Raw genomic sequence first — 24,535 nt, forward strand, 5'->3', positions numbered from 1 at the left:
TTATTGTAAAATATTTTAAACAAAAATAGATTATTTTATTGAGTTTCTGACCTTTGACGTTATTATTTAACAATTTGTCATGCTTAAGTCATTGAAATTTCTGTTTTACCCATATGTTACTATTTAAGTTGTTTTAGGATTTTATCACACGTTTTCTTTGTACAGTTCACATCTAATGTTGGAATCTATATCGCATAATGAATTTTTTAGGTTTTCAAGATTAAATTATAAAGATTTAAATGTAAGTTACATTTTTGCCTTCTTCTGCTTTATTGTTCGTTGATCGTCAGGTTCGACCGACGATGCACCTTTGGTAGTCAAAATTAGCGAAAATATTAATACTAATAATGCGGGCATTACAAACAGAGTATTTAAGACCCTAGATAGGTGTACTTTTCCTTCACTCACAATGGAATAAAACTTTCTCCATTACATAATGATAAGTCACTTTCAAATTATTTTGAAAACTCTTTTTTACCCCAACTTAAAGAACTTTTAGCTAAAATAAGAGGCAATCAAAAGAATGTGTCACGTTCTAAATACAATTGTGGGCAAGAGAATGTTGTTTGGTAGTGTAACCCTAGCAACAACACATGGGTCAATTAAAGCACACACAAGGGCATCAATATGGGAGGCAAATTTATTTCATGGGACAGGATAGTAATTTCACTCACTTCTATGCGTGGGCACAGGGGCCACACAACCAGACATTCTTTTTCCCTACACTTAAAGAGGTGTCGTTTAGACAACCTGTTTACATAAACAAGGGAAGTGCCTCTAAAAGAACTTCAGGGCAATTCACATTATTGGTCCCCCAACATTTGTTGGGGGGGGGGGGGAACTTACGCTTAAAATGCTTTATTTCAGTCGATGGCACACAAGGTCTTGCCTCGAAAACGTCATCAAAATCATAGATTTAGGTATTCGATTGTATTGGTCGTATCAATATCGGTAGTACTCGATACTGATACTTGACTGATACCCACAGTACTGACTGTATTAATTTTCGATTGATACAATAAGTGTAATATTGTATCACGTCTAGGAGATTAAGGTTGTGTTTGGTATGCATTCTTAGAATGCATTCTAAGTCGATTTTGCATTCTCAGATGATAAAAACAACTATTTTTATCATTTGAGAATGTGAAATTGACCTAGAATACATTCCAAGAAGTCATTCCAATTGCTGCCTAAATTAAAATGTATGCTTCATTTTGGACGTCACTCATGAAGTAAATCTAATATGATGCTTGTTTCTACTCATGGATGTTTATTTTTGGATCAGGTTAGTGAAATCTACTCTCTTTTTTTCTGTAAAAGATAATCTATTGAAAAACATATGAATTACACATGGTGGAAGAATCTGAAGTTTCAACCAACCATGGGGTGGAGTTTGGTCAAACTGTCATGCATGACATAGACAGGGGGTCTTGAGTTATCTATATAATGATTGTGCTAATTTGGTGGACGAACTGAAAAGACTAATTGAACCTAAACTTGACTAAATTAACTAGAGAATGACTGATCAATTTCTTTATTGGTCAGGTTTTGATTGCAAATTTATGAAAATTCTTAAGAAATCATTGAATTCTAATAGATTTTTTTTTTTTTTTGTTAAAGTTTGAATTCTAATAGATCATAACAACTAAAATTCAAGATATCTATTATGGGAGAGGGTTCTTGATGCTGGTGGTGTCGAGACTTGAGAACCAACCAATGAAGGGGCCCATGATGGTTCATTAATAGGGGTAGGGAGGGGAGAGACAGAAAATCAACCATTGTCTGTGTGCGGATTCTTTTATATGCCAAGAGGTGAAGTGGGGGACTCACACCATCTCTCCTCCATAAATTCCTCCTATTTACGGGTCGGAAGGGGGTGTCCCATATGCTCGAATTAATACCCTAGCGTTGTGGGGAACCCTCTCCCATATAAAGCTGCTAACCTCAACTTATGATGTTTATATTTTATTTTTAGGGGGAGGAGGTAGGGCTGTAAACGGATCGGATTCGGCTCGGATAGTGCTGTATCCGCATCCGCATCCGATTAGCTATCGGACGGATTCGGATAGTGCTAAACGGATACGGATCGGATATTTTATCCATTTACATGTAAATATAGTTTTTCGGATAGCTATAGCCTATCCGTAGCTGCATCCGCTTAGCCTTCGAACGGATTCGGATACGAAAACGGATTTTGACTATTCATTTACACCCATAGGAGGAGGGGAGGGGGACCGATAGAGGACAAAAAGGTCTAAGTAGTTAGTTTCGATTTGAGGTTTCAGGTTTGAAGACATAGAATTATAAGTTATGAGAGTAATCATTTGGTTTCAGTCTGGCCCAACATGTGTTGAAGGCATATATAATAACCAATTAGGTTATCTCAATACGTAATTAGGAGGTAGAGCTAAAATTGAAATTAAAAAATAATAATCAGGAAAAGTGCCATTGAGGGTACCATGGGCATTAAAAAGGGAAAAGGAGTGGTGCAAGATTGCTTAATTTAGAGGGAAATCATCAAAAAGTATTTCACAACTCACAAGGGAGTTTGAGTAATTATAGGTTAAGTTTAGGGCACTGAGAGAAATTTCTCTTAATTCCTTCCCCTGTGGCAAACAATGTCATTTCATAGATGATATCTAACAATGGTTTTGTAATTTTTGGATTCCCTCAATTAATGATTTTATCTATCATGTGGGGATCAGGATCGTCTTCAGGGAGCCCAGCGCCCAGGGCGTACCCAGGGGGCATTCAGCGGTTGAGCTGTGCCGCACACATCTCAGCGCATGCCTAGGGATGTGTGCGGCACAGCCCAACGGCTGAATGCACCCTGGGCATGCTGGGGTCCCTGGAGACGAGCTAAGGCAGCTCTTTTATTACTCAAACTCCATGATTTGCAAGAGTTGGAAAAATAGTTCACAAGTTCAGTGTTTGAAGAAAAAGAAGTTGGACAATAACATGGGAAGAATTCTGGTAATGGTGGGAATAAGGTGGAGAGAGGAGAGGCATACCATACCATCCAATGGTCAAAATGGCCAAATTAATCCTCCACATGTTAATTGGCCTGCTTATGAAGGGAACTTGATTATTCCTTATACACCTTTCTCGTCACTATTCTCATTTAGGAATGTTGATTTTGAAGAATCAAAACCTCAAAACTGAAATCTATACCTAAGACGGATAAAAGTATTTGATCAGGTGGATTTTTGGCCGGCATAATTGTTTTTACTTGAACTCGCAAAAATACACTCAAAGAGGGAGAAATCACACATGCATAAAATACGGAGACAGAGAGTACCTATCTGAGTTGGAGGGGGAGATTCAATCCCTGGAGAAGATTCCAGATCTGTGGCAATGATCATACCCGTTGGACTGTACAAAACCATATACCGATATATGTATGTCACATTTGTACATAAGAGGTACAAGTCATACAACTCTATATACAGAGACATAATTCCCACCTGTACATGTATTAATATCTCTACAAGGAAATGTATCTACACAAACAGACATATCTCTCTGCCCATTGTAAATATAGAAGGTCAGGTCAGCCAACGAAAAATGTATAAAAATAAACCTGGAGACAAGAAAGTATATAGAACCTCTGGTGCAGTTACTATGGATTTCTATTGTAGCTTTCCATAGACAACAATAAAAAGGGCCATAGGTTATAAAATACAATGCCATGTCTTTAGACAATATTTGCATTTTCTGTTTTACAGAACATCCCTCATGATTTATTGGGATGCATTACGAAATTTACATAGTTTTAACCTTCAGAATGATGAACTTAATTAACAAGTCTTAATTCCCAACAGATCACATCAATAGTATACAGCTGATGTGGGGGCTCTAAGAATTAATTTTGAGTTCAGTTTACTAGCCAAGCAGCTTCTTCCATCTGGCGTAACCCAGGAGTAGAAAAAAAATCAAGAAACCCATCCCAAGCAAGCCTGCAACGAATTGCCCAAAGATGCCATTGACATTGTACAGTGGACAAGGAATGTTTACACTGAAAAACCCAATTACCAGGACATCAACAGAATAGGCGACTGATGCCATGCTAAGAATCAGCTGCAGCTGAATCAGATCATTTCTCTGGTTGTTAAGTTGAATGCCCACATAGTCCTCTGTGTCATCAATGTATTCTCGCACCTTTGGATCTCATAGGAAAAGAAAAAACATGAAAAGTATCTCAGATTATCACGTAGAATTTCATGATGAGAAGTAGAGGCTAATAAACTATGTATATTGAATAAGAAATATCCAAAAGGCACGCCATGAAAGTACCTTATCTCATGCATCAAACATGCATAATGGCACAGTGCATTTCAGTGTGTGCACATAATGGTTTGGAATGCTCTATCTGGTCTCAGCATGCATTGGATGGACATAAACAAACATGCAGCATTCATATTTATCTTTCGGTGCATAAAGTAGCAAATAAATAGAACTTTTACATGGGCTCTAAGAACTGCAAAGAAAAACTATTTGACCAACTTGAGTAACAGATTTCACAACAGCATGCAGAGGAGTCAGGATTGTTTCATGAAAATGGAACACAACGAACAAAAGACGTTGATAAGGGAACAAGAGATACATTGTTATTGGATAAACACCCACTTTCACTTTTTCACTTCTCCATGAAACAAATTGCATTCATTTCCTTACAAAGGTGGAATGGCAATTGGAGAACAATTTCGTGGTAAATATTTCCACTTTTTATTGGCAACCAAACTATACAGAACTTATTATCTGGCTTTGGGACAATAAGGGAGATCAAACCTTCAACAAAAAGAATTAGTAAATCAATTATGTCACTTAGTAATCGTATTTTGTTTTTAAATTTGTGATGGTACTGCAATATAGCTTCATCAAACTGATAGTAAATTATAAGCAAGAAAAAATGAATGTGATCAACAGTTAGCATGTTTTGTCCATCCCACATTTGCTTATAATATCCTCAAAGGGGGAAACACGGCTTACCGACAATAAATGGTTACGAGTCCTATCCAGTTGCATGAAATAAGCCTCAAGCAAATCCTCCAGATCATGGTCACCTGAACGGTTTCCAGTGATTAAACTTGCACTCATATTAGAATTAATTCGTGAAACATTAGGTCCAAAAGTGGCAATGCTATTTGAACCAGTTGCTCCCAACAGTGCTTCATGCTGTTTCTGCTTCCTTGTTAAATGTAAATGAGCTAAATGTTCCTCATCATCTAAAATATGTTCGATTTCATTCCTAACCTGGTACAAGACAAATAATTCATTCTCCAATACCATATATAAAAGGTAATGCATATAAAAATAAGAAATGAACAGTCTCAACATGCACAAAAGAAATAAGCACAAACAAATCCTTAAAAAAATAAGGAGGAGATATCTCTTCCACCCAAATAGATACCAGCTTCTAAAGGAAGAGTGGCCAAATCAACCAGGGTCACCTGGAGAGTCAACCTATGTCAAGTAATGGCAGAAAGAAATAACAAACTGATACAGGTAAAATCTGGCGTCCGATAATCAAATGACACGTGTAAAGGACAAGAGCCAAACAGGGCCTATGAAACCCAGATTGGCAGACTGGGTTGAACCCATGAACCCAGGCGCCTCATGCTAGATCCATGCACAAGGAACTTTACACGTGGCCTGCAAAAGGAACAACCCCCGACGACGCCAGATCAACCACTGACAAATTCTGTTAGCCATTCCCGCTCAGATCTCCCACCTGCCAAGGAATACGTGCTCCAGAGGACAAAGAAGACATTTCCAGGCACATCATATAAATAGGGAAACTTCATTCAGTGTCAGGCAACTCTCTCAACAAAACCATTCCCGTTCTACTGGTCTAGGGGATTTATCTTTGAGCTCTGCTACTAGCTTTCCATCTCCGGCTCTGATAACTGCTGTTCCTTTGAGATCTGACATAGGCATCAGCGAGTCCCCCCCGGAGTCAGCTTCGGGCCGCTCATCCGCTATGTCTTCCGGTTCTCTTTCAGGTTCGAACCAGATGAAGGAGGATTTCGGCAGCAACACTAACTATATCACCCTCATCTCCTTCAAATCTAGTATCACTAGCCCATAAACTAAACCATAAGTAGTGAGTACTGTAGGGAATGGTCTCTTTGAGTCTGCTGTCTCTTGAAATGCCTATTTTGCCTAAATTGAATGGAATCATCTTAATCAGATGAGTTTCCAACTCTTGTAAAGAAAATACTAGGTGGTAAATTTTATTCTCGTCATCAGAGTACAAACCACAAGTAGTATAAAAAGAGAATCCAATTAAGATAAACAGAATCCATCGACATTACCTTCTGTACACGTGCGAGCAAACAGGTGAGATGGCTTTTCAAACTTCGGACATATTTAAGATTCTTAGTGCTAACATTCCTGGTTAGTTCATCCAAGATGGTGTAAGCATCTCTCTCAAGCTCTGTCACACTATTATCCAAATGTGTACATACAACCTCCAATGCAATTTCCAGAACTTGGAATTCAAATGGAAGTTCACGCTGCAGACCTTCAGCTACTCCATCAGCATCTTGAATGTCAATAGGGCTTTTATAAGGCAGTTGTTGCTTTAGTTGATCAACAAATGGAATGACTTCCAGGTTTAGAGGATCCGGCAGTAGAACTTCTTCAGCAGTAACAATGGCCTTGATAAAATCTAAATTCAGAACCGTTGCTTTCTCTCTGGCTACAAAAACACCCACAGTAGCAGAAAAAGTGAGTGTAACTTCTCCTCCCAGTTAAAAAAATAACATTTCCAAAGACTCGGGCAGAAAAATTAGTCCAGATGCTTCACCAGCATAAGTTCATGCTCGCAGAATATATGAGCCAAAAATGTGAAAAGTAACAAATGGGAAACACAATAAAAGATCAACCCATCTATAATATCACTAGCTTAAAACAATTAGTCTGTGTACATGTCGCTATTTTAATTTCACGAGCAAAGAAATATACTGCAACTTCTGTTCCTAATTTTTTTTTTTGCAAGGGCCAGAAGTAGGGTGTTTCTTTGTCAATATTCTGTTCTGTGTAGCCAGCAATGATAACGATAAAGGGCTGACTTGCAAAGCAGAACTTCATAAAATAGAGCCTTCATCGGATAAGAGACATTAACAATGTTCATCCTTCTCAGCTTCACAAAAACAGCGCGTACCCAGTGCACGAGGCTCCCGCCACTGCGGGATCTGGGGAGAATCATAATGTATGCAGCCTTACTTTTCGCGATGAAGTCAGTTGATTAGGACAAAAATCAATGTGTCGATCCTAGCCCTCTTTCTTTTTTCATAGCAGGTTTTTAACTCCTAACGAAGGGGCTTTTTCTTCCATTTTTCAAGAAAGATAAGTTTTGGCTCCCTATAATATAAAAAAGAATTCACTAAACCACACTTTACGGAGAGGCTGTTTCCCAACTGGAACCTGTGACCACTAGGTCACAATAGAGCAACCTTGAGCATGCACAACCCTCTGTAAATTCCAGCTCCCCCAGCTCCCCATAATAACAAGAAAAATCCTTATAACCTTTGTTTGGCAAGGACTTGAGCAGGCACAGGGGGCTGTTGCTCTGACACTTTACACGAGGAAGAAGGTGCTGTGGCAAAACATGGATACCAATTTTGGTTTCCATGTTTAAAGTCATGTATACAAGCTTTGCTGTCTGTTAATCAAAACAACATGCTTAAACTCACATAAGAAGCCATTTAAAAGCATTGCAATCCATTATACCATGTTTTCACATGTATATCAGTATTCGTGGAAAGTTGCCAACTGTCTGTGCTACTTGCATGCCACTTAAATTGGCAAGAAATATGTTAGTGACAAATTTGGCCCCTTGTGCTCAAGGGCCATGCAATTCCCGTAAGCAGCAGGAAAAAAAGTGTTTTAGCTGGTAGAAGCATAGACCTTGTGATGAATGAGCATCTAATGCCAATATATTGATTTGAGTGCCATGCTATAATATCTCCTCCTCACAAATTAAGCAAATCAAAGAAGCCTATGGAGATGAGGCTCTTGTCAATCAGCAGGTGATCTTACCTGCACTTCAGAAGAGTAGAAGAGATTCCTAGATACCAGAGAATCAATACATCCACTCCAATTCTAATTTGATATTATTGAAATATTTCAGAAATTATACTAGTGATGTATAATATACTCTATTTCCATTTGTAATTTTGTGAGATGGGAACAATTACATATTATTTGTCTAACTAAACAAGTTTGATACACTGTCAAAACAGATTAAAGGAAAATAAAAATACCAAGTCCAATGTTCACAATATAACTCTTAAACTGTAATAGATAACTCAAAAACTTTGAAATAACAGCATAGGATAATAGGATCCATATATTTTTCATCAATCATCTATCCAATTGAGCAAGGTCCATAAAAAATTCAATAACAAACAACAATCACATGAAAGAATCAAAAGCAAAATGAATTACTAAATAATTATTACTTAGAATGTTAGAAGATTGAGACAAGACAGGGCCAAGGATCCTCAAATCCCTAGGAGGGATCGACACACGTTGAATGATGGCACTCTTGTCAAGTTCAAGTAGTTCAGATTGGCCAAAGTGATCAAAACGCATCCAGAGTCGCACTCCACCCACTTTCTTCTTTACCTTACTGGACAATCCTCCATTCACTAATGGAGAAGCAACATCAACAGGGTTAATTTCTTTGTCGATGTTGCAGCAATTGGTGCTTCTGCTGCCATTTTTAGCCGAGGTGAGACTAAATTGCACCTCCTTCATCTTCTTTTGGCGGTGGTGGCCACCACTCTTCTTCTGGAAGAAGAGTTTCTTCCCCATTTTCTCTCTCCCTTTCCGTTCTTCTCCTCTGTTATTCCCAATATGAACTTCTGCCCAGTATGTCCTTCGCCAGTACAATCCATAATTCCAAATGGATTTTCCCCCAGTGTAAACCTCTTATATATATATATATTCCCCCAGATTTGTTTCCCGAGCATATGATCCATTGTCTGTAACTCTCTGTTTCATTTATAATATATAGAATGTTATCTTCATTCTTCCATGCCTTTGTTCACACCTTTTCACGTTGACTTTTCTTCCTAAACAAATCAGCCATATACGCAAGCAGACCCCATCTGCAACTAACCCAGATGGGGTTGGAGTTGCTGCCATGCAACCTCCACTGCAACAATCTACCTTCTAAAAGAAAACGACTTGAGAATATCTTGGGTGTCCGAGCAAAACTCATCGTGGTCCCCACTAACTACTCGAAGCTCGCCGTGATGTTACATAAAGGGTGGAAGACAAAGAAGCTTAATTGTATGGGTTTAGGAAAGGAAGTTTCGCAGAAAGAGCAGTTCTCGAGAACAAGTGGGCGTAAATTGAAGAGAGTGATGCATGGACACTCTTTTCTTCTTCATTGGACAAAATCAACAAATTGAATAGAGCACGCGACCTTCAAATTAGTGATCATTAATAAGGTAAAAGCAATAGAAGAAAATTAAATCTCGTCAGGTATAGAACATTGGATTTGGATTTGTTATTTACAAAATAGCAAGCCATCTTAATCAAGTTTATTTACTTCTGCATATTTTCGTGACCCAATTATCTCTCCTAATCAGTCTCCAGTCTCCTCCTAAGGACCGGAGAGAGTTGCAATGCAAATAATCGCACCGATAACAACAACTCAGCCTTATCCCAACTACATGGGGTCGGCAGCTGCCTAAACTCGATATCTCATCGCCTTACAGGTAGAATTGTAGAAATTGTGCCCAGATGACCCTCTTTCTTCTTTTTCTGAATTTTTGAAGTTAATCACTTGTTTACTTCAAAGATGGTTTACACTTCCATCACATACAACCCCATGCTGGGTGATCTGGATATATTCATTGCTTAAAAAACATTTAATCACTAGTTTTCTGATGTACTGTTCAAAGGCCAGAGGAATTATCCCTAACATAACACACACAAGAATTTTCGCGTTCTTGAATTTACTGTCGAAAATATATTTAGAAGACAGCCAAGGAGGCATTCAACAAGAGTTAATGATTTAAACCTCTATCTTTGTTTAGCTGAGGAGTATGGCCAATATCAGATGTAGCAAAACCTGCAAATAAGTTAGGCTCCAGATGTAGTTGTCTCTCATAGACAAAATAAATCAGACCCAAGGCTTAAGGAGCATCAGTTGGTGTTTCAGACATGCCATTCAAAGGCATGCTGATTAGCCTTCCAGTTTACTGACCCTATAAATAAGATCCAACTCAATGACATAAGACCCAAGATGAGAATTCTATCATCAATGCATTTTTAACTTGAGAAGGAAATTTCCCAAGTGAATCAAACTTCAGACAGTCTACAGCCTTGCACAAACAACAACTTTGAGGCTCATGAAATCTTTCTGTTAGTTTATTCATATACATAACCTTACCAACAGGGCCAAAAAAAAAAGGGAAAGAAAGAAATATAATCTATTTTGACTTGCTTCTAACTGCCTTTATAATTGATCTATGTGAAAATGAATCTCTGGAGAGAGATTAATTTGCCCTCAACCCCTCAAGTCACTAAAATTTGATCCCACGTATTGAACCTCATTCCAACATTCCTGGAAATGGGTACACTAAACATCATGTTTCTGCCATTCCAGTTTACTTATACATGCTAAAGGTTTTTCTAAATATTAAATTATATTTCCTCTTATTTCCTCGGACTACAGCACCAAAGCATGGCCGAGTTCTAGTAACACACGTGAACTAAATTATATATGAAATTGTACATTTCAGTGTACGACTACCCTAAAAGCAAAATGATTTGTCAATGAGGACTCAAGGGCAGTGATTACACCTAATAACCCCTTTTGAATCAACAAAGCAAGCTTTTCCTTGCCTAGACACACTAATTGACAGCACCATCGACTATTCACTCACAGCTCTTACAAGTAGTCATATAACTTCTGTAGGCTGAATTGCAACAACCGCAGGTCTGATATGACATCATTCAACTCTGTAGCCTTTATTTTCCAGAATTCGCACCATCAGGACACTGGTAAGCTTGCCAAGTTTGCAGCTCTGAATAATGAATGCAGATCTTCAGATTGAGAAGGTCCTGGCCATGCGAAGCTCCAAGATTGAGCTGAAACATAACCTTCCGTTGGTTCATTTATGACCCAAGCAGCTTTTTCCATCTGGCATAACCCAGCATTAACTGAAAAAGCAAGAAACACAATGCTGAGCTTCCTCCAACAAAGGGGCCAAAGATGCCATGGATTTTATACAAATGGCACTTTAAGTTCATGCCAAAAGTTCCAGCTATCAAGGTCTCAACAGCTATGGCAAATGATGCTATGGTTAACGTCAACTGGAGCTGGATAAGTTCATTTCTCTGATTGTCAAGTTGGATGTTAACATAGTCCTCTGTGTCATCAATGTATTCCCGTACCTTCAATCACATGAGGGGGAAAGGGAAACAAAGAGAGAGTCAAAAAGCTGAGATGGACATCAGGGGTTTGATGAACAAACATTAAATTCTATAACTTGCTACCACTGCTTAAGAAATATCACAGAAAAACCCCATAAATATATATGATCTTACAGGAAAGGTAAGTGCTAAGAAGCTTAGAGGCATGCGGGTGTGAGTACTTGGAAGCATGTTCACATACAACAGATGCAAATACATAAAAGCTTCAGGAAAGCTTAATCTGTGTAACCACCATAAAAATATGCAAAAGTCTTCCATGGAAACTAGAATTGAAGCAGTAAAAGTAGTCCAAACGTTCTTACATATCAAACGAAATAAAAAAAAATATTAAGAATTGAGTTACATATTTCATAATGATTAACAGAAATCTAAGGAGCACTTTCTAAAATCTGAAAAACTAACAACAATATAGGAAGTGGATCAAGAAATAGAGAGTCCAACACATGTTTAGTCATAACAGTGATATATATATATATATATATATATATATATATATATATATCTAAAGAGAGAGAGAGAGAAACTTCAGCTATGATCACATTATCAGGTTGCTGCAGATTTTATCCATTCAATATGGCCTTCCCACAGAAGTTCCGGAATTTTTCCAGGGCATCGGATCCTCCTGTCCTTTTCCCCTTCAACCAAGTCATTGTTTTATGAGAGTTGAAAGATAACAATAAGCTGTGGAATTTCCCAATTAAACCTAATTTTTGTAGTAATTAGTAAGGAGAGTCTTGTTTACTTTATTTCAGTCCTATCAAATGTAGCATTAGTGTGTCAATAAAGCAATTGCAGGACATAACTAAACAAAATTTTTAGTTTTTCATAAAAGGAATTTTGTGGTAATTTTAAGAACTCTCGATTTTCTAGTAGCTGTGGTCTGTTACTGCAGGTTATTTGCTAATATTATTATCCAGGTGTGGTGAGAGAGAACGGGAGGGGTGGGGGAGGAAGAGAGGGAAGCAGGGCATACTCAGTGCACAAGGCTCCCACCATTGCGGGGTCTGGGGAGGGTCATAATGTACGCAGCCTTATCCCTGCTTTCGCAGAGAGGTTGTTTCCAGATTCGAACCCGTGACCACTTGGTCACAATGGAGCAACCTTTAACGTTGCACCAAGGCCCGCTGGAGAGAGGGAAGCAGATCGCCATTAACTATGCTAGATCATTCCACACTCACTAATGCTATTTTCCAAAAGAGAAATTGAACTCACAGATAAAATTTTATTACGAGTCCCATCCAGTTGCATGAAATAAGCCTCAAGCAACATCTCCAGATCTTCCACATCATGATCATCTGTATGATTGCTAGTAACCAAACTTGCACTCCTAATAGAACTAAGTTGCTGCGGGTTAGGTGCAAGAGTGACAACATTATTTGAAGCTGTCACTGCCATCATTGCTTCATACTGCTGATTCTGGATCCACTTCCTTGTTAGATACAACTGTGCCATATCTTCATTGTCATCTAATAGATGTTCAATCTCATCCCTCACCTGCCAAAGGACAGATAGCTATCACCAATTGAATGGTAGTGAAAAATAACAAAGATTAATAACCAAAAAAATACTGTATAGACATAAAAGTACCTATCCACGGAAATATAAATAAAACAAATTTTGACTGCCACTAGAAAAGTAAGCTGCATCACACAGGGGGGGGGGGGATGGGTCTCACCGCAGCATTAAGCATTATAATGTTTTCAGTACTGCTTAGACAATGAGCACATGCAATGATAAACAACAATGGTTTGAATGTTCATTCAATCAGTTGGCATGGTCGATTTGCTCTTTTATTTAAATTCGTTAAACACTTGTAAATTTACAATCCAACCAGTTGATGGGCCAAAGTCTACAGCCTTGTTTCTTAAACATTTAATTTTCAGTTTTGAACCCTTCAAAACTAACTCTTTCATCCCATACTTTCTCTACAAGTCTACAACACTTATGATGGTGTAAAGAGTCATGGTGACAATGAATAAGGCTCACAACTGAATCATATTTTTCACTGTTTTTAAATCTATTCATAACTAGTTAAAGTGTCCAGCCCCTATTTTAAATCTCATTTAATCTGGGCCAGAGCCACCAGACTGAGTTGAATAACCGTGGGAAATAGGCCAATACCATATCATACTCTCAAAGAAAGGGGCAAAAGAGTAAAATAGTATAAGCGAAAAATAACAAAATCGATCAGCCTTACCTTTTGTACACGTGCCAGTAAACGGGTAAGGTTGCTTTTCAAACTTCGGACACGTTCAAGATTCTTAGTGCTAACATTCCTCGCTAGTTCATCCAGGACAGGATAAGCATCTCTCTCAAGACCTGCCACACTAGTATCTAAATATGTACAAACAACCTCTAATGCAATCTCCAGGACCTGAAACTCAAACGGAAGCTCATGTTGTAGACCTTCAGTTGCTTCAGGAACAGGCAACCACTGTCCACCAGGTGTAGACCGGCTTTCTGCTAGGCCAGCCTCTTGAATCCTAAATGGGCTTTTATGTGGAAGTTGTTGCTTTAGTTGATCCACAAAAGGGATAACATCTTGACACAGAGGATCAAGCAGCAGCACTTCTTCAGCAGTAACTATGGCTTTTATGAACTCTAAATTGACGACCATGGCTTTCTCTCTGGCTACAGAAAATTGAGAGTAAATACTGAGTGAAAATTGTGCTTAAGGAAAGATGAAGTCAACAAATTAACCTATCTCTTGAGAATGGAGAGGGAAAGAGATGGTTCAGAAAGAAGCTTTCACATACTTCCTTTATAGTATATTATAATTAGAAATTTCAAGAGAGGTTGAATATACATTTTGCAAGAGAAAGTCAATCCTCACAAAGAAAATACCAGCCAGCTAGGTAAGGAAACAGTATTCAGGTTGAATTTATAGAATATCAATCAGAATTGAAATAACTAAAGATAAAAAGATTAAAAAAAAAAAAAAAAAAAAGGCGTACCCAGTGCACGAGGCTCCCACCATTGCGGGGTCTGGGGAGGGTCATAATGTACATAGCCTTACCCCTGCTTTCGCAGAGAGGCTGTTTCCAGACTCGAACCCGTGACCACTTGGTCACAATGGAGCAACCTTACCATTGCACCAAGGCCCACCCTTAAAAAAAAAACTTGATGATTAATAAATATTCAAGCAACTAATAAAGATTAATAACAACTGTCTTCCGCAAGTCAAGAGCTTGATCCTGAATGTGTAAGCTGTCAAAGTAATAATCAGATTAAGGCAAAAGGACCCAACCATAATTCAAGAACTTCAGAATAGATCTTCACGGGTAGAATATCTTTTAATAAGTACCAGAAAGATATTGAAACTCACCAATTTAGAACTTCAATAAAGGTAAACCACTCCTTTGTCTTCCCACTATAGGTGGAAAAGTTATATAGTCCGCAGCTGATCTAGGTAGCAGTACCATACTTGCCTCCATGAAGTGATCACCCCATTCCTCATTAGCAAGAACCCCATTCAGCATACCCAAGATAGAAGGCACGATTTCTAAGTTACCAATAAGGACAAGTTCTCTATTATTTTGGGGGGCATCACTCAAGACAGCAGACTGCAGCTATTGGAATTAACAGGTTTCACTGACACTAAGTTACCAATTATGTATCTTGGTGTTCCTCTTATTTCAAGAAAATTTTCAGTTGGAGATTGTGCCCCTGTGATTGATATGGTGCAAAAGAAGCTTCAAGGATGGAAGGCTTGATTTCTATCTTATGCAGGCTGATTACATCTATTGGTCCGGACTGTTTGGATTGCCAGGAAAAGTTATCACCAAACTGGAATAATGTAAGACCAAGTCACAGTGATCTAATCCCAATCAGGATCTCAATAATTATACCCAACAGGTTCTAAGTTCAGACCTACAGTCAATAATAGAAACCAAAATCAGGTCTGTAAACAGTAGATATTCAAACCCTAAATAATGGTCACTAGATGGGGTTCAATCACCAACCGAAAGTAGACCTCTAAGGGGTGATCAAACCCTGGAAGTCTCGGACCAAAGGGGGGTACAAGCTGCGGAGATATTGCAAACTAATGAAATTAGAAACTAGGTTCAGACTTAGAAGGTTAAGGAATAGGACTCAAACCAGCTAGCAGATCTACCCAAATTGGGATCAAACGGAGGGGATATTGGTAGAAATTTGTCCTCCAAATATTACTGAAAAACAATGGTAGGATCTCAAGTTCCACAGGCTTGAATGACTAGGAAAATGAAATAATAAAGAAAACAGATTCAAAATAGAACTCTAACTAAACTAATGAAGTAAATCCCCTTTTCCTACTTTTTACCCATATTTTAGGCTCATTAAATTGGCCAATTACAAAGTAAACCCATGGGATCAAAAGCCCAACATGTATAGAACCCAATCCAAGGCTTATTCCCAATAAAATAAGCCCTCTAAGTAACTTATCTGCATCAGACAGTTATCCTCAAATTAACCCAGCCAATCCAAATCAGTTCAACATTTTTACGAAATATGACATCAAACATGCTCAATCATTGCCACCTCATTCACTGCATGTGCATGGAGCATTGGAAGTAGGACACAAATGGTTATTATTTCCAGGGCTGAACTACAAAGAAGATATAAAACTTTTTTTTAAAAAAAAAGGGAAGAAATAAGAAAAAGGCAATGTCATGGTACCATAGAAATAAAAAATTGAGATTCTTTTTTTTGTTATCGGCCCATCTATGAGATAATTGTATATTATCTAATTTCTTGGATCAAGTTGGATTCGTTTTGGGTTATTGTACAAAGTTAAATTCTGAATTGTTTCTTTATGCAAGACTAAAATGAATGCTTGAAAGACAATTTTATAGGGTGTACTTATGTGATTGGAGTACAATAAATCCGAGGATCGGCTAATAAATCTGCGTCACCGAGTAGCTTGGCTACACTGGTTGTCTACCAAAGAAAAGTGGCATTGGGACAAATGACTGTGTATAATGCATATTCGTCGGATACTCTATCAGTATCTATGCATGTGTGGAGTCATGGATATTTATTGAGAGACATGCCATGTTTGATATGCGAGTAAAATTGCATTGGTCAATTAGAATGGAAGTGTGGGGTTACAATTTATCCCACCAAGAACATACTCATAGTATACTAGTATGTTATACTGACTTATATGTATAAATGTGGTAAACTCAAAATGTGGGGGTTATAGTTTTCCCACAAAGAGCACACTCATATGTTATTGACATACATGAATGTGAAAAACCAAATTATGTGAAGGTTATTGTGATTCATATGTCTTAAATTTTCTTATTATTTTACAACAAGGGGTAATATTGCTAATGCAATCAACACAGACAAGGAAGCAGGCCTAGTCAAACACAACAAAATGATAGTTCATAATCAATTAATGATCACTTACTTCTCACCTAGTCTCGTCTAGCAAGAGCAATTGAGTGCTTTAAGCCATGCGGTCAATTTGCCCAAAAGAAGAAACAGAGCAAAAGGCCCACCAACCACACTAATCAAAACTAGCCAAATAAAACCCATGTAAAGCAATCACAAACCCAGAAACACAAGAACTCCAACTTCCACCCTTGATCCTCTTCTATCAACCATTTAATTATTAACCAAGTAACTAAATTCCAATCCCTCAAGAACCCAAATCCCAATCAAAGAGACCAGTTACCAAAAAAAAAAAATCATTCATCGATGATCATTACCAAGAATATTAGAAGACTGAGAGAAGACAGGGCCAAGGATCCTCAAATCCCTTGCTGGAATTGAAGCACGCTTGATGATGGCATTCTTGTCCCATTCAAGCAGCTCAGTCTGACAAAATCGATCGAATCGCATCCAAAGCCGAGACCCACCATTCTTCTTCTTGCCCTTTACAGAGACGACGGCTACGGAGCTGCTATTGTTGTTATTGTCGTTGTCGTTACTATGAGCATTCAGTGGCTGCAATTGCATGTCCGTCGTCTTCTTCGGCCGGCGCCGTCCGATCTTCCGATAAAACGAGAAGGGCCCTTTCGCCATTTCTCGTTACCTCTCTCTCTCTTTCTACATTTCTCACAGATTCTGAAAATGACTCTCAATCAGCTTTCAAGCTCGCTTTAATTCCCTCGTTTTTCATGGGTAGTTTACACTACAGACTACAGTGAACCAATATTCTTCAATTCCTTTTACTTCTACCATTTCACGGAAAATTATCGCCCACAGTGAAAGATCCACCATTTCACTGTCAGAGCAGTTAGGCCCGAGTGGAGTTCATTGGGTTCGTAGTTCGTACAGGTCTGGCCGTTTGCGTGAGGCGTCATCACACATGCTCATCGTGGCAGCCAGCCTACCGTTGGACGTGCGCTGCAGAGGAACCGAATCCCTCTTTTTCAGGTAGAAAAAGGAAAGAGGTGTCCTTGCTTGCGCACTTGCTACGGTTATTGGTTAAAGGAAATTAAATTTGTGCATAATGGAAACCGTGAGATTGGAATCTGATATTCAATTCCACGTGGACAACGATGGTATGGATAACCGTATGGATTTGTAAGTCACTCTTTGCCTATAAGAAAGTTCGTTTTGGGAACCCCACCTCAGTTGGCAAAAGACTAACTTCTCAAATATGAGGTCATGAGTTCAAACAACTTTGGGACCTTTTCTCATCCCATATCTCCCCCCTCTATTAAAGTTATCCAATTCCCAACAAAGGAGAAGGGAGAAGGATGTTGTTTTAAAAACTGTGAAATCTGATAAAAGTGCATCTTAATTGTAAATGACTGTTATCCTCTAAATAATAAAAACAAAGCTATAACATCGAATCAGAAAGAAAGTACATCTTAATTGTGGGAATATATAAAAAAATAAAAACATATTTAAAAAAAGAAAAAAGAAGATGGTACACCCACCATCCTAAGTTTCACCAACCCCTCCTAGGGTTTTAGTATGTTCCAAAATACCCTCCAATGTCTATTCCCACCATCTCCTGTTCTACAATGAATGAGATCTCATTCAGAGTTGGTTGAAGGAAACTCAGTCATTAAAAAAAAAACAAAATAAAAGTAAGAAAAAAAAAGAGATAGAGAAAGTTGTGGGCCCCTTCCCTCCTATTTTCCCCATCTTGGTTTAAAATTAAAATAGGATTTTGGGGCAATTTTGAAAATTATTTTTATTCTATTATTTTTTTGGGGGGGGAATTGGAGAGCTTTAATCGTAGGGGGGGAGGGGATGGGGATAGGCCCCAAGGTGGTTTGAACTCATGACCTCCTATTTGAGGAGTTGGTCTTTTGTCAACTAAGTTGACCCCTGGGGGTATTTTTATTCTATTCTTAAATGACATGACTATTAACTAACTTTGGGTATTGAGTAAATCTTTTCAAAATGGAAAGTAGTGGATATAAAACAAATTTGAAAACTACTTATCTTGTAATTTTCGTTCTTATCTACTAGATCTAAGAAATTGTCCCTAAAATAAATAGGTTGGGAAAGGGGTTTTCCTTGGGCTAGGGCACTCGTTACTTTAACCAATCCTCAAGTTAGTCTTCATATGAAGTGAAAAATAGGGTGCTAGTTCAGCCTGACAAGTCCAACCCTATTTGAAGTCGACCAAAAAAATATTACCGCATTAGTTGAGATTTTTAGCCTATGGGGTGAACTAGGGTTGAGATTTTTAGACCTTGAGTCTGGTCAAGCTAGACCTTGGATTGTTGCCGGCCCAACCTAGCCCAACCCTATATATACATTCCATATGTAATATGTGTGTGTTGCGTCAAGAAACCTCTTGGAGCGAGCTCTACCTGCAAAGACAAGATTAGTAGAGAGTATCGGGCATCGTCGATGATCTCACTTCAGTGCTTAAGTTAGATCTCAGAGCAACAGTTAAAACAGAGAGAATTCAGATGATCGTAATGAGGGTTACCCCCCTTACTTAAGGTGGTTGAGAGATAGAATCGTGCCCCAATAGGTAAGCTGGAATCTTGGAGTGGAGTGAGACCATTGGGGTCTATTGACCCATCAGTGTGTGTATTGAAATTTTTATTTTTTTACATGAAAATGACATAAGGGAGGGGGCCAAGTTGGGTCCTCCCTTAGCCCATTAGAGTTGGGCATGGGTCCATGGGACCCTAGGCTTAGCCCAGGCCCATTCTAGTCGCACCCTAGTGTAGAGCATCCAAAACTCCTCCATATTAAGATCTTCCTTACTTGGAAGCCTTCTCGTCAAGGAAGAGTTTGACTATTAAATTTGTGTATGAAATTCAGTCAGGTATAGTCGAAGGGGGAATTTTTCATGAACTGAGAATGAGATAGTCAAGTGACCATCGGAGGGGGAAGTTTTCATGAACTTGGTATTATTTCCTAATTTCCCAAGGCTCCGAGAACTTTGGAAATTCATGTGTCCCCCTCCTAAGACCAATTGGATTAAAATCAATATATATATATATTTTTGGGCGAAGAAAGAAACTTAGTCATTAAAACATAATAGCAAGATTTACATCAATGTCCTCTGAAACTACTTTGTTAAGTCTAGCATACCTGGAGAGTTTATCTACTGGAGTAAGATAACATCTAGGTTGTTTTATAATTCTTACAGACCCAAGGGATGAAATAAGTTGGGAAATATCAAAAAGCCAAGTGTAGAGGTGATAAGGCCATTGATGATCTGTTGGATGTTCAAGCCAATCTGCCACCTCCTGGGAGTCTGTCCACACAGTTACTTCTTTGCAGTCCAATGGAAGTGCTCTTTGGAGCCCTTCTTGGAGTCCTCGCAGCTCCGCCTCCTGGGCTGACCCTACAGGACCACAGTTCATAGAAGAAGCAGAAAATTTGTTGTTATGAATAAGCAAGCAGCCCCACCCCCCAAAGGAGGTCAAGTGACAGAAGCTACCATTAGATATAATGACACATGTATCCACCAAGCTTAACTGCAAATATCCCGATTTTGGGTAGGGGGTGTTAGAGATAGAGTTGTGGGTTGTGTAGAAGGGTTTGGGAATGGGAGGGGTGGTGAGTGTAGACCCAAATCGTGGACCCATCGCATAATGTTGTTCATCATCCGGTGAGGGTTAAGGTTGTCAGAGCCAAAAACAAGCTGATTCCTATGGATCCAAATAAAATACAAGGTGATGCAGAAGATACTTAAAACAGATGAATCAGTAGGACTAATTGTTGTACAGGTCTGAAACAAATTAGAAAGGGCTTGCAACTGAGAGGTACCAGTGAGCCTTTCCGTACGTAGCCCAAGCGGCCCCGCCGCCCATATCCTTTTTGTTATTTCGCAAGAGAAAAATAGGTGCCAAGTAGTTTCAAGTGTAGTCAAGCAGAACGGACAAGTATTGGCTGATTGGTCCTGCCAAACTAGTTTAGAACGGGTTGGGATACCGTCATGTAACAATTTCCAGGCAAAGAGGGTGAATTTAGGTGGAATCGGTAACCGCCAAAGCTTTGTCCAAAATGACGGCAGCAAAGCCCCAGTAGGGGAATTCGACCGAGTTGCCAAAAAAGCCGCAATTTTCTTAGTGGTGAGCTTCCCTGATTTTACCAACGGGGAAAAAATGTAATCCGCAAAGGGTGTGACTGATAGTGGTATAGATAGAATGGTTTGGCTAATTGGCGATGGAAAAAGAGAAACCACGAGTGGTCTGTTCCACTCCCGATTAATAAGGAGCTCCTTCACGTTCTTATAAAGTGAAATTGGTGATATAACTTGAGACAGAGATGTGAAATTTTCATTTGGGACCCATGGATCATTCCAAATAAGGACAGAAGAGCCATCACCAATCTTCCAACGAATTAGACTTCGCAAAGTTGGGGCAATGGTTTGAATACTATTCCATGTCCACGACCCTCTTTTCAAGGTGGTCGACGGGTCAAGAAAGGATTGCTTTGCAAAATATTTTCCTTTAAGTACTCGAGCCCAGAGTGAATCAGGTTCAGTGAGTAAACGCCACCCAAGCTTAGTAATTAGGGCCTGGTTATGGTTCCAATGGGTACGAAGCCCTAACCCACCAGAACGCTTTGGCCGGCAAATTGAAGACCAGGGAATTAGTGATAGATGCTTCTTTGCAGGAGAGCCAGTGTACCAGAAGTTTGAGCAAATGGAGTCAAGTTTAGAGCACACAGATTTAGGGAAGAGATAACATGACATGTGGTATGTTGGTATGGAAGGGAGAACTGCCTTAATGAGGGTGAGGCGGCCAGCTTAGGAGAGGAAACTCGCCGTCCAATTGGATAACTTATTTTGGATCTTGGAAAGAATGGGTGATAGTGTTAAGGTTTTAGATCGGGATGGGAACAAAGTGGTGCATAGATACTTAGAGTCAGTACCATTTCTTTCATATCCAGAGCTCTACAGATTTTCTTCTTGAGAATGGAAGGTGTGTTTTTACTAAACATGATGCTGCTCTTGGTTATATTAAGTTGTTGACCTGAAAGAGTTTCAAAAAGGTTTAAAACAGCTTTAATAGTGTGGACATCAGCCATGGTCGCGCGGCAAAAGAGAAAGGTATCATCCGCAAAGAATAGGTGAGTAAGTTCTGGACCAGATCTTGAAATTTTTATTCCTTTGAACAAATTCAACTGCCTATAAGACTGCAGCAACCAAGAGAAACATTCCATTGTGAGGAGGAAGAGATAGGGACTCAGTGGACAGCCCTGGCGGAGCCCCCGAGTAGGTTTGAAGAAATCAAAGGAGCTACCATGAAGTTTGACAGAGAAAGTGCAGTGCAAAAGGGCCGAGACAAGACGGATCCAATGGGGGTCAAACCCAAGGAATTTGAATAAATCCAGAAGGAAAGTCCATTCTACTCTATCATAGGCCTTGGACATGTCAAGTTTCAAGGCCAGGTAACCGGTTGACCCTTTCCGTTTATGTCTAAGAAAGTGAAAATTTTCCTGAGCAATGATGGTATTGTCAGTGATCTGGAGGCCTTTGACAAAAGCAGATTGAGTTGGGGAGATAAAAAGTGGGAGGAGAGGCCTCAGCCTAGTAGCAAGGATTTTCGTAATGATCTTATAAGAAACATTACACAGGCTAATTGGCCGAAAATCCTCCACCTTAGTAGAGGAGGAGGTTTTAGGTACCAAGGCAATAAGAGTATGATTAATGCCCTAAGGAAGTGAGCCAGTATGAAAAAACTGTCAAACAAAATGGAGTAAATCAGGGTGAAGAAGATTCCAGCAAGACTGGTAAAACCCTGTAGATAACCCATCAAAACCTGATGCCTTATACACCCCAATACTGAACACTGCAGTTTTGACTTCTTCAAGGGAAGGGATAGCAGCAAGGTTTGTTAAAAGAGGCGTTTGAGGCAAAGGCTCAAAGAGACACTCAACAAAGGATGGATCAAGCAGATCAAAGGTGGTCATGATGTTTTGAAAGAGTGAAGCAAATAGCCCTGCCATCACAGGGGGATCAGATATAAGATGGCCCTCCTGATCTCTTAGGGTGACAATACGATTAGTCATAAGATTTTGATGTCATAGTATGGAAATATTTGGTGTTCCTATCACCCGAAACAATGTACTGTTCCCTAGATTTTTGGAACCAAAAAATCTCCTCAGCATTAAGGATTCTATTGAGATGAGAATAGGCCTCAATTAAACGGAGGGCCACACATCCTGCGACATTGGGAGGTTTTCAAGCTTAGTGATTGTGTTTGTAATTTCAGATTTTAGGGTTTCAAAACGACCAAAAACTTCCAAGTTCCATTTTTTCATGAAGTGAGTGAGAGCATTAATTTTCACCATGAGATTGGTAGAGGTGTTGGCATTCCAAGCATCAGTGACACACCGAGAGAAATTAGGGTGAGAAAGCCAAGCAGCCTAGAAATGAAAAAGTTTTTTTATATGACTTGAAAGGTGGATTGGTATCTAGAAGGAGAGTGTTATGGTCTGATCCCAGCGCAGGTAAGAGTTGGAGAGAAGCAAGTGGAAATAAAGGAGCCCAGGTTTTGTGAATCATGCAACGGTCCAGATGTTCAAGAATACAATGTGGTGGTTTACGATTGTTTCGCCATGTAAACCAGCGGGAAAGGGGCCGCAGTTCATCTAGAGAATGGTCAAAGAGAAGGGTGGACAGCATTTCAGCCGAATGGGATGGAAGTGAGAAAAAAGATCCTCCAAATTTATCCTCCTGGGAGAGGAGTTCATTAAAATCACCAATGACAATGTAAGGACAAGAAATGGAAGAAAGGAAAGTACTTAAACTAGCCCAGAAATGAGTCCGAAGTTGGGGGTGGGGGGGGGGGGGGCATAGAGACAAACAACACACCAAGAAACCCCAACAGTTTAAAATCAATATTGGTGAAATGTCCATCTTTAGAATTCCACATCTATCTCATTGACCAAATTTTATTGTAATAGAATCTAACAATGCTTTTATACTTTGATTGTTTGCCTAGAAATTATAATTTTTTTTTTGAAATACTTTTCTCACATATGTTGAACCATGTTTGCCACATGGCAAGTGGCGAGAAGTCTACATGTCATAATAACTGTAACCTAGTACACGTGGCTTGAAGGTGAAGCAATTAGTTTGACTAATGCCATATTTTTTTTTGGGTAATTAGGAGCTATCGAACCGGGGAGGGGATAAGATACCAGCCAAGAGACTCGAACTCGAGATCTCTTGGTGAGCATGGGCATGAAGCGCACCACGGCTCACCAACTGAACTAAGTAGTTGTTGTACTAATGCCATAATTTTCATTCCTAGTGGTTTTTGTATTTTCTACTAATTCTCCTCTCCAATCCAAATAAGAATATGATTTATTTTTAAAATTCCACAAGAGCAGAATTACCTTCCAATTTAGTAAGTTTGGAGTTTCTACGATGGTTTCATTTTCCCATTATGATTGTGAGTTGATTGGCTAAGCGAGTTCACTTGAACTGTTTGTAGTTTTACCTTCTACTTTTCTATAAATTCATTATCAACCCATTTCCTTCTATTTCAAACATTCGTTCTTATCAATTTTTTAGCCCTCTTGCCTTGGACTTGTAGCAAGTTGCTTTTGTGAGAAGACAAAGGGAAGTATCCCTCCTCCCATGCGCTGGGTGGTTCAAGGGAGTTTTTTCACACACGTGCGTGCATCGAACCGAGCCAAGGCCGAGGATTGAGACTCA

General features: G+C 39.1%; 2 protein-coding genes across 2 annotated transcripts; both read right to left on the bottom strand.

The window, feature by feature from the left end:
* Positions 1–3,697: 3,697 nt before the first annotated feature.
* Positions 3,698–8,820, bottom strand: LOC122663297 (magnesium transporter MRS2-4-like). Its single transcript, XM_043858980.1, has 4 exons — positions 8,466–8,820; positions 6,315–6,700; positions 4,990–5,253; positions 3,698–4,158 (listed from the first exon to the last, which is right to left on the bottom strand). The coding sequence occupies exons 1-4, from the start codon at positions 8,818–8,820 to the stop codon at positions 3,883–3,885; spliced, it is 1,281 nt and encodes a 426-aa protein (XP_043714915.1). The 3' UTR covers positions 3,698–3,882.
* Positions 8,821–10,880: 2,060 nt separating this feature from the next.
* LOC122662231 (magnesium transporter MRS2-4-like) lies at positions 10,881–17,514 on the bottom strand. Its single transcript, XM_043857808.1, has 4 exons — positions 17,148–17,514; positions 13,652–14,085; positions 12,667–12,948; positions 10,881–11,415 (listed from the first exon to the last, which is right to left on the bottom strand). The coding sequence occupies exons 1-4, from the start codon at positions 17,461–17,463 to the stop codon at positions 11,137–11,139; spliced, it is 1,311 nt and encodes a 436-aa protein (XP_043713743.1). The 5' UTR covers positions 17,464–17,514; the 3' UTR covers positions 10,881–11,136.
* Positions 17,515–24,535: the final 7,021 nt, after the last annotated feature.

This window comes from Telopea speciosissima, chromosome 5 (assembly GCF_018873765.1).
Source record: "Telopea speciosissima isolate NSW1024214 ecotype Mountain lineage chromosome 5, Tspe_v1, whole genome shotgun sequence".
NCBI classification, from domain to species: Eukaryota; Viridiplantae; Streptophyta; class Magnoliopsida; order Proteales; family Proteaceae; genus Telopea; species Telopea speciosissima.

Coding starts and splice junctions, on each gene's coding strand:
- LOC122663297 (XM_043858980.1), bottom strand. CDS start 8,820: ATGGGGAAGAAACTCTTCTTCCAGAAGAAGAGTGGTGGCCACCACCGC. Junction 5,254..6,314: donor TGCTCGCACGTGTACAGAAG/GTAATGTCGATG, acceptor GTCTTGTACCAG/GTTAGGAATGAAATCGAACA. Junction 4,159..4,989: donor CTCGTAACCATTTATTGTCG/GTAAGCCGTGTT, acceptor TGAGATCCAAAG/GTGCGAGAATACATTGATGA.
- LOC122662231 (XM_043857808.1), bottom strand. CDS start 17,463: ATGGCGAAAGGGCCCTTCTCGTTTTATCGGAAGATCGGACGGCGCCGG. Junction 14,086..17,147: donor TCAGTCTTCTAATATTCTTG/GTAATGATCATC, acceptor AATTTTCTGTAG/CCAGAGAGAAAGCCATGGTC. Junction 11,416..12,666: donor CTCGTAATAAAATTTTATCT/GTGAGTTCAATT, acceptor ATGTGATTGAAG/GTACGGGAATACATTGATGA.